Consider the following 11,986-nt stretch of genomic DNA (forward strand, 5'->3'; position numbering starts at 1 on the left):
TTAATGGAGATGGAGAGGTCCAGGAAGGGGAGGGAGGTGTCAGAGATGGTCCAGGTAAATTTAAGGTCAGGGTGGAATGTGTTGGTGAAGCTGATGAATTGCTCAACCTCCTCGTGGGAGCACGAGGTGGCGCCAATGCAGTCATCAATGTAGCGGAGGAAGAGGTGGGGAGTGGTGCCAGTGTAATTACGGAAGATCAACTGTGCTACGTAGCCAACAAAGAGACAGGCATAGCTGGGGCCCATACGTGTGCCCATGGCTACGCCTTTGGTCTGTAGGAAGTGGGAGGATTCAAAGGAGAAATTGTTAAGTTCGGCCAAACGAATGAGAGTGTCAGTGGAAGGGTACTGTTGGGGATGTCTGGAGAGGAAAAAACAGAGGGCTTGGAGGCCCTGGTCATGGCGAATGGAGGTGTAGAGGGATTGGATATCCATGGTGAAGATGAGGCATTGGGGGCCAGGGAAATGGAAGTCTTGGAGGAGGTGGAGGGCGTGGGTGGTGTCTCGAACGTATGTGGGGAGTTCCTGGAATAGGGGGGATAGGACAGTGTCGAGGTTGGTAGAGATGAGTTCAGTGGGGCAGGAGCATGCTGAGACAATGGGTCGGCCAGGGTGGTCAGGCTTGTGGATCTTGGGAAGGAGGTAGAACCGGGCAGTGCGGGGTTCCCGGACTGTGAGGTTGGAAGCTGTGGGTGGGAGATCTCCTGAGGTGATGAGGTTCTGTATGGTCTGGGAGATGATGGTTTGGTGATGGGGGGTGGGGTAATGGTCGAGGGGGCAGTAGGAATAGGTGTCCTCGAGTTGGCGTTTGGCTTCAGCGGTGTAGAGGTCAGTGCGCCAGACTACCAGTGCGCCCCCTTTATCCGCTGGCTTAATGGTGAGGTTGGGATTGGAGCAGAGGGATTGGAGGGCTGTGCGTTGTGAGGGTGAGAGGTTGGAGTGGGGGAGGGGGGACGACAGGTTGAGGTGGTTAATGTCCCGGCGGGAGTTGGAAATGAAGAGGTCGAGGGCAGGTAATAGGCCAGCGCGGGGTGTCCAGGTGGATGCAGTGTGTTGGAGGTGGGCGAAGGGGTCCTCGGAAGGTGGGCGGGAGTCCTGATTGTGAAAGTAAGCTCGGAGGCGGAGGCGACGGAAGAATTGTTCGACGTCACGGTGTGTATTAAATTCATTGATGCGTGGACGGAGGGGGATGAAGGTGAGTCCTTTGCTGAGGACTGATCGTTCGTCCTCAGTGAGGGGAAGGTCTGGGGGGATGGTGAAAACTCGGCAGGGCCGGGAGCTGGGATCTGGTGTGGGTGTGGAGCTGGGAGTGGGGTCGGAGCCAGTACCTGGAGTGGGTGTGATGGTGGGGGGAAGGGGGGTGGAGTCATGAGCAGGGGTGGTGTTCCCTCAGGGTTCTGGGGGGTGAGGATGGTGACAGTGGGATCTGTGGGGGGGCGGTGGGTTTCAGCAGAATGCAGGTGAGAGAAAGCAGACGCAGCAGTGGGGGGGGGGGGGAGGGGGTGGAAGTCACTGAACGTGTGACATCAGCGATGATGTGAGGGGTGGAAGTGATGTCACGTGTGGTGCATGAGGAATTGTGAGGGGCAGAAGTGGCTGTGGGAGCGGCCATGATGGGGGTGGAAGTGATGTCATCCATCACCATGGGGATGGTAGCTGCAGCAGCCACATGGCTAAAGGCGTTAGAGCAGTTCCAGAGACCAGGGGAATCTACTGGAATGTTTGAGGAGCACTGGCTATGGAGGTGGGTAGATAAAAGTTCGTTGTTCTTACAATTTTTGATGTTTGAGATGGAGTTGAAATGCTGTTTGTTGAGAGTATGGATTCTCCAGAGGATGTAGTACAGAGTGGGTCCTTTGCAATTCTGAGAGAGTGTGGCCCTCAGCTGAGGCAGGGCTGACTGGAGAGAGGTTAGGTGCCAGCGCATTGCTGCAAGCGTGGAGTGGAGGATCTTGAAGGAGAACCGTTGCTGGTGTTTTTGAATCTGTAATCTGTACTGTTTGTCCTGTTCGGGTCCGAACTCTGCTGGTTTAAAGGTGGTCCGGAGTTCGTGTGGGATGAGTTGGTTACAGAGGTAGACACCGAGGAAGCAAATGTGGCTGTGGTAGCGAGTTTGTTTCAGGACATGGTTGAAGAGCTTCAGGGCAGAGGAAATGACCTGGGAATTGCAGTGGGAGAGGGACTCCCTGAGATTCTTGTAGAGAGAGGAGGATAGGCATCAAGACAGGCATCCTTGCAAAAGGATTCGCAGTAGGGTTAAAATCAACGAGGTACAAACAATGACTGCAGATGCTGGAAACCAGATTCTGGATTAGTGTGGTGCTGGAAAAGCACAGCAGTTCAGGCAGCATCCGAGGAGCAGGAAAATCGACGTTTCAGGCAAAAACCCTTCATCAGGAATACAGGCAGAGTGTCTGAATGGTGGAGAGATAAGTGAGAGGGGGGTGGGGTGTGGGGAGAAAGTAACATAGAGTACAATAGGTGGGGGAGGAGATGAAGGTGATAGGTCAGGGGGGAGGGTGGAGTGGATAGATGGAAAGGAAGATAGGCAGGTCATGGGGACAGTACTGAGCTGGAAGTTTGGAACGAGGGTGAGGTGGGGGAAGGGGAAATGAGGAAATTGGTGAAGTCCACATCGATGCCCTGGGGTTGAAGTGTTCCGAGGTGGAAGATGAGGCGTTCTTCCTCCAGGCGTCTGGTGGTGAGGGATGCCCAGGACCTCCAATTTACAAATTGATCAATGATCCTCGGAGGTAAAAAACAAGGACTGCAGATACTGGAAACCAGAATCTAGATTAGAGCGGTGCTGGAAAAGCACAGCAGTTCATCAGCTCTGATCTCTCATCTGGATGATGATGCTCGGAGCCTTTTCAGACACACGGTACAGGACCGCCCCCGCCTGGCGGGAGACGGTACTGTGGCCCAATATCATTCAGTACCAATTCCATCCAGCAGATGGCGGTGACACACAAACAAATCCTGGAAATCTGAAATAAAATCAGAAAATGCTGCAAATCCTCAGCAGATCAGGCAGTGTCTGTGCACAGAGAACCGGAATTAACGGGCAGTTAAACATTGGGGATACAGCATATCCTGGGAATTCTCCTCCCCAACGATACAAGGAGGTCAGTGGAGGATGCTATGTAAATGCAGCATTGTCAGTGTTTGGATTTCTCCCTCAGGATTTCATGTTCCAGGTGCAGAGTGAGAAACACAGAGAAATCCCAGCTCCAGACTGGGAAACAGGTGAAGAGATGGAGGATGGGACTGAAGCAGGGAGTAAATGAAGGAAGGAGAGACACAAGATATTTAATTTACTTTTTATTTTCACCATCTGACATTTATATTTGTATCTGATTTATTGACAGTTTGGTTGTGATGTTACAAAGTATAATCTCAGAATTCAATAACACATTCAGTAACATCCTGTTGTCAATGGGAGGTTTCTGACCCCAATCCCTGACCCAGACCCTAAACCCGGGGGTCACTGTGACGTCAGGGAGGCCCCGCCCCTTTAACAGCTGATTCTCAGAAATTTGTTTAAACCCCAAACCTCGAAGAAAGGATAAAGTTTCCCAGTGAATTTATTCCCAGTGAAGGTGTGGAGATGGAACTTGGTGTCCGCGTTGTAAAATGAAACTGTCCCAGATTCATAACTGAGATAAACTCCCATCTTCCTGGGGATCAGACCGACAGGGAGAGGGGATCGAGGAGAGGAGTTTATGTAAAACTGATCCTCAACCCGCTCCATGGTCCAGAATCCATTCTCTGGGATCAGACTGACCCATCTCTTCCTCTCCACAGACTCTGAGGCTACTCCCAGACTCCAGCCCCGATTCCCCCCCACCTCCACCTCCCAGTAATGTCTCCCCGATGTGAATCCCTCTGATCCCAGGACACAGGGACAGTCCCAGTCTGTAAACCCCTTCTCGGTGTCAGGGAGACCCCTCCAGGTCCGGGTCAGGGTCAATCTCAAACTCTTCAGATCCTCAAAGACCTCGAGCCGGGGATTTGCTGTTTCCACATCCAGGGTCACAGAGACTGGGAGAGAAACACAGAGAATTAGAGACAGTCCCTGGGTATGGGTCTGTGGGAGGGGGAGCGGTGTGTGTGTGTGTGTGCGGGGTGGGGTGGGGGGGGTGGGTGGGGGGGTGGTGGGCTGGGGGGGATGGGGGTGGGGGTGGGGTGGGGGGGTGGGGGGGGGTTAGGTGTGGGGGGAGGGGGTTGGGGGGAGGGTATGTGTGTGTGGGGGGTTGTGTGTGTGTGTGTGGGGGGTTGTGTGTGTGGGGGGTTGTGTGTGTGGGGGGTTGTGTGTGTGGGGGGTTGTGTGTGTGGGGGGGGTTGTGTGTGTGTGTGTGGGGGGTTGTGTGTGTGTGTGGGGGGGTAGTGTGTGTGGGGGGGGTTGTGTGTGTGTGTGGGGGGGTAGTGTGTGTGTGTGGGGGGTAGTGTGTGTGTGCGGGGGTAGTGTGTGTGTGCGGGGGGTAGTGTGTGTGTGGGGGGGGGTAGTGTGTGTGTGTGGGGGGTAGTGTGTGTGTGGGGGGGTAGTGTGTGTGTGGGGGGGGGTAGTGTGTGTGTGTGGGGGGGGGTAGTGTGTGTGTGTGGGGGGTAGTGTGTGTGTGGGGGGGGTAGTGTGTGTGTGGGGGGGGTAGTGTGTGTGTGTGGGGGGGTAGTGTGAGTGTGTGGGGGGGTAGTGAGTTTGTGGGGGGGGGTAGTGTGTGTGTGTGGGGGGGGGTAGTGTGTGTGTGTGGGGGGGGGTAGTGTGTGTGTGTGTGTGGGGGGGGTAGTGTGTGTGTGGGGGGGGGTAGTGTGTGTGTGTGGGGGGGTAGTGTGTGTGTGTGGGGGGGTAGTGTGTGTGTGTGTGGGGGGGGTAGTGTGTGTGTGTGGGGGGGGGGTAGTGTGTGTGTGTGGGGGGGGTAGTGTGTGTGTGTGTGTGGGGGGGGTAGTGTGTGTGTGGGGGGGGGGTAGTGTGTGTGTGTGGGGGGGGTAGTGTGTGTGTGTGGGGGGGGTAGTGTGTGTGTGTGGGGGGGGGTAGTGTGTGTGTGTGGGGGGGGTAGTGTGTGTGTGTGGGGGGGGGGGTAGTGTGTGTGTGTGGGGGGGGTAGTGTGTGTGTGGGGGGGGGGGTAGTGTGTGTGGGGGGGGGGGTAGTGTGTGTGTGGGGGGGGGTAGTGTGTGTGTGTGGGGGGGGGTAGTGTGTGTGTGTGGGGGGGGGTAGTGTGTGTGTGTGGGGGGGGGTAGTGTGTGTGTGTGGGGGGGTAGTGTGTGTGTGTGGGGGGGGTAGTGTGTGTGTGTGTGTGTGTGGGGTAGTGTGTGTGTGTGGGGGGGGGGATAGTGTGTGTGTGGGGGGGGATAGTGTGTGTGTGTGTGGGGGGGGGGAGGGTGTGTGTGCGGGGGGAGGGTGTGTGTGGGGGGGGTAGTGTGTGTGTGTGCGGGGGAGGGTGTGTGTGGGGGGGTTAGTGTGTGTGTGTAGGGGGGGTAGTGTGTGTGGAGGGGGGGTAGTGTGTGTGGGGGGGAGGGTGTGTGTGTGTGTGTGGGGGGGTAGTGTGTGTGTGTGGGGGGGTTGTGTGTGTGTGTGGGGGGGTTGTGTGTGTGTGTGGGGGGGTAGTGTGTGTGTGTGGGGGGGGGTAGTGTGTGTGTGTGGGGGGGGTAGTGTGTGTGTGTGTGTGTGTGTAGGGGGGGAGGTGTGTGTGTAGGGGGGGAGGTGTGTGGTGTGGGGGGGGGTAGTGTGTGTGTGTGTGTGGGGGGGGGGTAGTGTGTGTGTGTGTGTGGGGAGGGTAGTGTGTGTGGGGGGGGTAGTGTGTGTGTGTGTGTGGGGGGGGTAGTGTGTGTGTGTGTGGGGGGGGTAGTGTGTGTGTGTGTGGGGGGGGTAGTGTGTGTGTGTGTGTGGGGGGGGTAGTGTGTGTGTGTGTGTGGGGGGGGTAGTGTGTGTGTGTGTGTGTGGGGGGGTAGTGTGTGTGTGGGGGGGGGTAGTGTGTGTGTGTGTGGGGGGGGGTAGTGTGTGTGTGTGTGTGGGGGGGGGTAGTGTGTGTGTGTGTGTGGGGGGGGTAGTGTGTGTGTGTGTGTGGGGGGGGTAGTGTGTGTGTGTGTGTGGGGGGGGAGTAGTGTGTGTGTGTGTGGGGGGGTAGTGTGTGTGTGTGTGTGTGGGGGGGTAGTGTGTGTGTGTGGGGGGGGGGTAGTGTGTGTGTGTGTGGGGGGGGGTAGTGTGTGTGTGTGTGGGGGGGGGTAGTGTGTGTGTGTGTGTGGGGGGGGTAGTGTGTGTGTGTGTGTGGGGGGGGGGGGGGTAGTGTGTGTGTGTGGGGGGGGGGGGTAGTGTGTGTGTGTGGGGGGGGTGGTGTGTGTGTGTGGTGGGGGGTTGTGTGTGTGTGTGGTGGGGGGAGGGTGTGTGTGTGGGGTGGGGGGGAGGGTGTGTGTGTGGGGTGGGGGGGAGGGTGTGTGTGTGGGGTGGGGGGGAGGGTGTGTGCGGGGGGGTAGTGTGTGTGTGTGCGGGGGGGTAGTGTGTGTGTGTGCGGGGGGGGTAGTGTGTGTGTGCGGGGGGGTAGTGTGTGTGTGCGGGGGGGGAGGGTGTGTGTGCGGGGGGGGTAGTGTGTGTGTGTGCGGGGGGAGGGTGTGTGTGGGGGGGTAGTGTGTGTGGGGGGGAGGGTATGTGTGTGTGTGTGGGGGGGAGGGTGTGTGTGGGGGGGAGGGTGTGTGTGGGGGGGAGGATGTGTGTGGGGGGGAGGGTGTGTGTGTGTGGGGGGGAGGGTGTGTGTGGGGGGGATAGTGTGTGTGTGTAGGGGTGTAGTGTGTGTGTAGGGGTGTAGTGTGTGTGTGTGGGGGGGGAGGGTGTGTGTGTGGGGGGGGAGGGTGTGTGTGTGGGGGGGGGGAGGGTGTGTGTGTGGGGGGGGGGAGGGTGTGTGTGTGGGGGGGGGGAGGGTGTGTGTGTGTGGGGGGGGGAGGGTGTGTGTGTGGGGGGGGAGGGTGTGTGTGTGTGTGGGGGGGTAGTGTGTGTGCGGGGGGAGGGTGTGTGTGTGGGGGGGAGGGTATGTGTGTGTGTGGGGGGGAGGGTGTGTGTGGGGGGGAGGGTGTGTGTGGGGGGATAGTGTGTGTGTGTAGGGGTGTAGTGTGTGTGTGTGCGGGGGGAGGGTGTGTGTGGGGGGTAGTGTGTGTGTGTGCGGGGGGAGGGTGTGTGTGTGGGGGGGGGTAGTGTGTGTGTGTGTGGGGGGAGGGTGTGTGTGGGGGGGTAGTGTGTGTGTGTGGGGGGAGGGTGTGTGTGTGCGGGGGGAGGGTGTGTGTGTGGGGGGGAGGGTATGTGTGTGTGGGGGGGGAGGGTGTGTGTGGGGGGGAGGGTGTGTTTGGGGGGATAGTGTGTGTGTGTAGGGGTGTAGTGTGTGTGTGTGGGGGGGGGAGGGTGTGTGTGTGTGGGGGGGGAGGGTGTGTGTGTGGGGGGGGGGGAGGGTGTGTGTGTGGGGGGGGGGAGGGTGTGTGTGTGGGGGGGGAGGGTGTGTGTGTGGGGGGGGGAGGGTGTGTGTGTGGGGGGGGGAGGGTGTGTGTGTGTGGGGGGGGAGGGTGTGTGTGTGGGGGGGAGGGTGTGTGTGTGTGGGGGGGGGAGGGTGTGTGTGTGGGGGGGGGAGGGTGTGTGTGTGTGCGGGGGAGGGTGTGTGTGTGTGGGGGGGGGAGGGTGTGTGTGTGTGTGGGGGGGGAGGGTGTGTGTGTGTGGGGGGGGAGGGTGTGTGTGTGGGGGGGGAGGGTGTGTGTGTGTGTGGGGGGGGAGGGTGTGTGTGTGTGGGGGGGGGAGGGTGTGTGTGTGTGGGGGGGGAGGGTGTGTGTGTGAGGGGGGGGAGGGTGTGTGTGTGTGTGTGGGGGGGGAGGGTGTGTGTGTGTGGGGGGGGAGGGTGTGTGTGTGTGGGGGGTGAGGGTGTGTGTGTGTGTGTGGGGGGGGAGGGTGTGTGTGTGGGGGGGGAGGGTGTGTGTGTGGGGGGGGAGGGTGTGTGTGTGGGGGGGGAGGGTGTGTGTGTGTGTGGGGGGGGAGGGTGTGTGTGTGTGGGGGGGAGGGTGTGTGTGTGTGGGGGGGAGGGTGTGTGTGTGGGGGGGAGGGTGTGTGTGTGTGGGGGGGAGGGTGTGTGTCTGGGGGGGAGGGTGTGTGTGTGTGTGTAGGGGGGAGGGTGTGTGTGTGTGGGGGGTTGTGTGTGTGTGGGGGGGTTGTGTGTGTGTGGGGGGGGTAGTGTGTGTGTGGGGGGGGTAGTGTGTGTGTGGGGGGGGTAGTGTGTGTGTGGGGGGGTTGTGTGTGTGTGGAGGGGGTAGTGTGTGTGTGGGGGGGTAGTGTGTGTGTGTGGGGGGGGTAGTGTGTGTGTGTGTGGGGGGGGTAGAGTGTGTGTGGGGGAGTAGTGTGTGTGTGGGGGGGGTAGTGTGTGTGTGTGTGGGGGGGGGGGTAGTGTGTGTGTGTGTGTGTGGGGGGGGTAGTGTGTGTGTGTGTGTGTGGGGGGTAGTGTGTGTGTGTGTGTGGGGGGGGTAGTGTGTGTGTGGGGGGGTAGTGTGTGTGTGGGGGGGGTAGTGTGTGTGTGTGGGGGGTAGTGTGTGTGTGTGGTGGGGGTAGTGTGTGTGTAGGGGGGTAGTGTGTGTGTGTAGGGGGGGTTGTGTGTGTGTGTAGGGGGGGTAGTGTGTGTTTGTAGGGGGGGGTAGTGTGTGTTTGTAGGGGGGGTAGTGTGTGTTGTGGGGGGGGTAGTGTGTGTTTGTAGGGGGGGTAGTGTGTGTGTGGGGGGGGAGGGTATGTGTGTGTGGGGGGGGAGGGTGTGTGTAGGGGGGTAGTGTGTGTGTAGGGGGGTAGTGTGTGTGTGTAGGGGGGGTTGTGTGTGTGTAGGGGGGGTTGTGTGTGTGTGTAGGGGGGGTTGTGTGTGTGTGTAGGGGGGGTAGTGTGTGTTTGTAGGGGGGTAGTGTGTGTTTGTAGGGGGGGTAGTGTGTGTGTGGGGGGGTAGTGTGTGTGTGGGGGGTAGTGTGTGTGTGCGGGGGGGTGAGTGTGTGTGTGTGTGTGGGGGGGGGTAGTGTGTGTGTGGGGGGGGTAGTGTGTGTGTGGGGGGGGGGTAGTGTGTGTGTGGGGGGGGTAGTGTGTGTGTGGGGGGGGTAGTGTGTGGGGGGGGTAGTGTGTGTGTGTGGGGGGGGTAGTGTGTGTGTGTGGGGGGGTGTGTGTGTGTGTGGGGGGGGTGTGTGTGTGTGTGGGGGGGGTGTGTGTGTGTGGTGTGGGGGGAGGGTGTGTGTGTGGGGGGGGAGGGTGTGTGTGTGGGGGGGGAGGGTGTGTGTGTGTGTGTAGGGGGGGAGGGTGTGTGTGTGTGGGGGGGGAGGGTGTGTGTGTGTGGGGGGAGGGTGTGTGTGTGTGGGGGGGAGGGTGTGTGTGTGTGGGGGGGAGGGTGTGTGTCTGGGTGAGGGTGTGTGTGTGTGTGTAGGGGGGGAGGGTGTGTGTGTGTGGGGGGGTAGTGTGTGTGTGGGGGGGAGGGTGTGTGTGGGGGGGTTGTGTGTGTGTGTGGGGGGGGTAGTGTGTGTGTGGGGGGGTTGTGTGTGTGTGTGGGGGGGGTAGTGTGTGTGTAGGGGGGTAGTGTGTGTGTGGGGGGGTAGTGTGTGTGTGGGGGGTTGTGTGTGTGTGTGGGGGGGGTAGTGTGTGTGTGGGGGGGTTGTGTGTGTGTGTGGGGGGGGTAGTGTGTGTGTGGGGGGGTAGTGTGTGTGTGGGGGGGTAGTGTGTGTGTGTGGGGGGGTAGTGTGTGTGTGTGTGGGGGGTAGTGTGTGTGGGGGGGTAGAGTGTGTGTGGGGGAGTAGTGTGTGTGTGGGGGGGGTAGTGTGTGTGTGTGTGTGGGGGGGGTAGTGTGTGTGTGTGTGTGTGGGGGGTAGTGTGTGTGTGTGTGTGGGGGGGTAGTGTGTGTGTGTGTGTGTGGGGGGGGTAGTGTGTGTGTGGGGGGGTAGTGTGTGTGTGGGGGGGGTAGTGTGTGTGTGTGGTGGGGGTAGTGTGTGTGTGGCGGGGGGGAGGGTATGTGTGTGTGGGGGGGGAGGGTGTGTTTGGGGGGGATAGTGTGTGTGTAGGGGGGTAGTGTGTGTGTAGGGGGGCAGTGTGTGTGTGTAGGGGGGGTTGTGTGTGTGTAGGGGGGGTTGTGTGTGTGTGTAGGGGGGTTGTGTGTGTGTGTGGGGGGGGTAGTGTGTGTGTGGGGGGGGGTAGTGTGTGTGTGGGGGTGTAGTGTGTGTGTGGGGGTGTAGTGTGTGTTTGTAGGGGGGGGTAGTGTGTGTTTGTAGGGGGGTGGGTAGTGTTGTGTGTGGGGGGGTAGTGTGTGTGTGGGGGTGTAGTGTGTGTTTGTAGGGGGGGGTAGTGTGTGTTTGTAGGGGGGGGTAGTGTGTGTGTGGGGGGGTAGTGTGTGTGTGGGGGGGTAGTGTGTGTGTGGGGGGGTAGTGTGTGTGTGTGGGGGGGGTAGTGTGTGTGTGTGGGGGGGGTAGTGTGTGTGTGTGGGGGGGTAGTGTGTGTGTGTGGGGGGGGTGTGTGTGTGTGTGGGGGGGGTGTGTGTGTGTGGTGGGGGTTAGTGTGTGTGTGTGGTGGGGGAGGGTGTGTGTGTGTGTAGGGGGGGAGGGTGTGTGTGTGTGTAGGGGGGGAGGGTGTGTGTGTGTGTGTAGGGGGGAGGGTGGTGTGTGTGGGGGGGGGGGTAGTGTGTGTGTGTGTGGGGGGGTAGTGTGTGTGTGTGGGGGGGTAGTGTGTGTGTGTGGGGGGGTAGTGTGTGTGTGTGGGGGGTAGTGTGTGTGTGTGGGGGGGGTAGTGTGTGTGTGTGGGGGGGTAGTGTGTGTGTGTGGGGGGAGTAGTGTGTGTGTGGGGGGTAGTGTGTGTGTGTGGGGGGGGGGTTAGAGTGTGTGTGGGGGAGTAGTGTGTGTGTGGTGGGGGTAGTGTGTGTGTGGTGGGGGTAGTGTGTGTGTGGTGGGGGTAGTGTGTGTGTGGTGGGGGGGAGGGTATGTGTGTGTGGGGGGGGAGGGTGTGTTTGGGGGGGATAGTGTGTGTGTAGGGGGGTAGTGTGTGTGTGTAGGGGGGGTTGTGTGTGTGTAGGGGGGGTTGTGTGTGTGTGTAGGGGGTGTAGTGTGTGTTTGTAGGGTGGGGTAGTTGTGTGTGTAGGGGGGGTAGTGTGTGTGTGGGGGGGGTAGTGTGTGTGTGGGGGGGGTAGTGTGTGTGTGCGGGGGGGCGAGTGTGTGTGTGTGTGGGGGGGTAGTGTGTGTGTGGGGGGGGTAGTGTGGTGTGTGTGGGGGGGGTAGTGTGTGTGTGGGGGGGTAGTGTGTGTGTGTGTGGGGTGTGTGTGTGTGTGTGTGTGGGGGGGGGGTGTGTATGTGTGGTGGGGGTTAGTGTGTGTGTGTGGTGGGGGAGGGTGTGTGTGTGTGTAGGGGGGGAGGGTGTGTGTGTGTGTGTAGGGGGGGATAGTGTGTGTGTGTAGGGGGGATAGTGTGTGTGTGTAGGGGGGTAGTGTGTGTGTGTAGGGGGGGTAGTGTGTGTGTGTAGGGGGGGTAGTGTGTGTGTGTAGGGGGGTAGTGTGTGTGTGTGTGTGGGGGGTAGTGTGTGTGTGTAGGGGGGGTAGTGTGTGTGTGTAGGGGGGGTAGTGTGTGTGTGTAGGGGGGTAGTGTGTGTGTGTAGGGGGGGTTGTGTGTGTTTGTAGGGGGGGTAGTGTGTGTGTGTGGGGGGGGTAGTGTGTGTTTGTAGGGGGGGTAGTGTGTGTGTGTGGGGGGGTAGTGTGTGTGTGGGGGGGGGTAGTGTGTGTGTGGTGGGGGTAGTGTGTGTGCGGGGGGGGCGAGTGTGTGTGTGTGGGGGGTAGTGTGTGTGTGTGGGGGGGGGTAGTGTGTGTGTGGGGGGGGTAGTGTGTGTGGGGGGGGTAGTGTGTGTGTGGGGGCGGTTAGTGTGTGTGTGTGTGGGGGGGGTTAGTGTGTGTGTGTGTGGTGGGGGTTAGTGTGTGTGGTGGGGGAGGGTGTGTGTGTGTGTAGGGGGCGAGGGTGTGTGTGTGTGGGGG

General features: G+C 60.2%; 2 protein-coding genes across 2 annotated transcripts in view; one reads left to right on the forward strand and one right to left on the reverse strand.

The window, feature by feature from the left end:
• Window positions 1-11,986, forward strand: part of LOC140455111 (butyrophilin subfamily 3 member A2-like) — a 307,710-nt gene that overhangs the window by 32,202 nt on the left and 263,522 nt on the right. The window lies entirely within an intron of this gene.
• The window catches only part of LOC140455283 (butyrophilin subfamily 1 member A1-like), a 98,178-nt gene continuing 89,499 nt past the window's right edge, over window positions 3,308-11,986 (reverse strand). Inside the window, exon 8 of the mRNA XM_072550028.1 lies at window positions 3,308-4,040. Within this exon, the coding sequence (XP_072406129.1) occupies window positions 3,514-4,040 (527 nt within the window). The 3' untranslated portion in view covers window positions 3,308-3,513. The remainder of the gene's footprint in view (window positions 4,041-11,986) is intronic.

This window comes from Chiloscyllium punctatum, chromosome 30 (genome assembly GCF_047496795.1).
Source record: "Chiloscyllium punctatum isolate Juve2018m chromosome 30, sChiPun1.3, whole genome shotgun sequence".
NCBI classification, from domain to species: domain Eukaryota; kingdom Metazoa; phylum Chordata; class Chondrichthyes; order Orectolobiformes; family Hemiscylliidae; genus Chiloscyllium; species Chiloscyllium punctatum.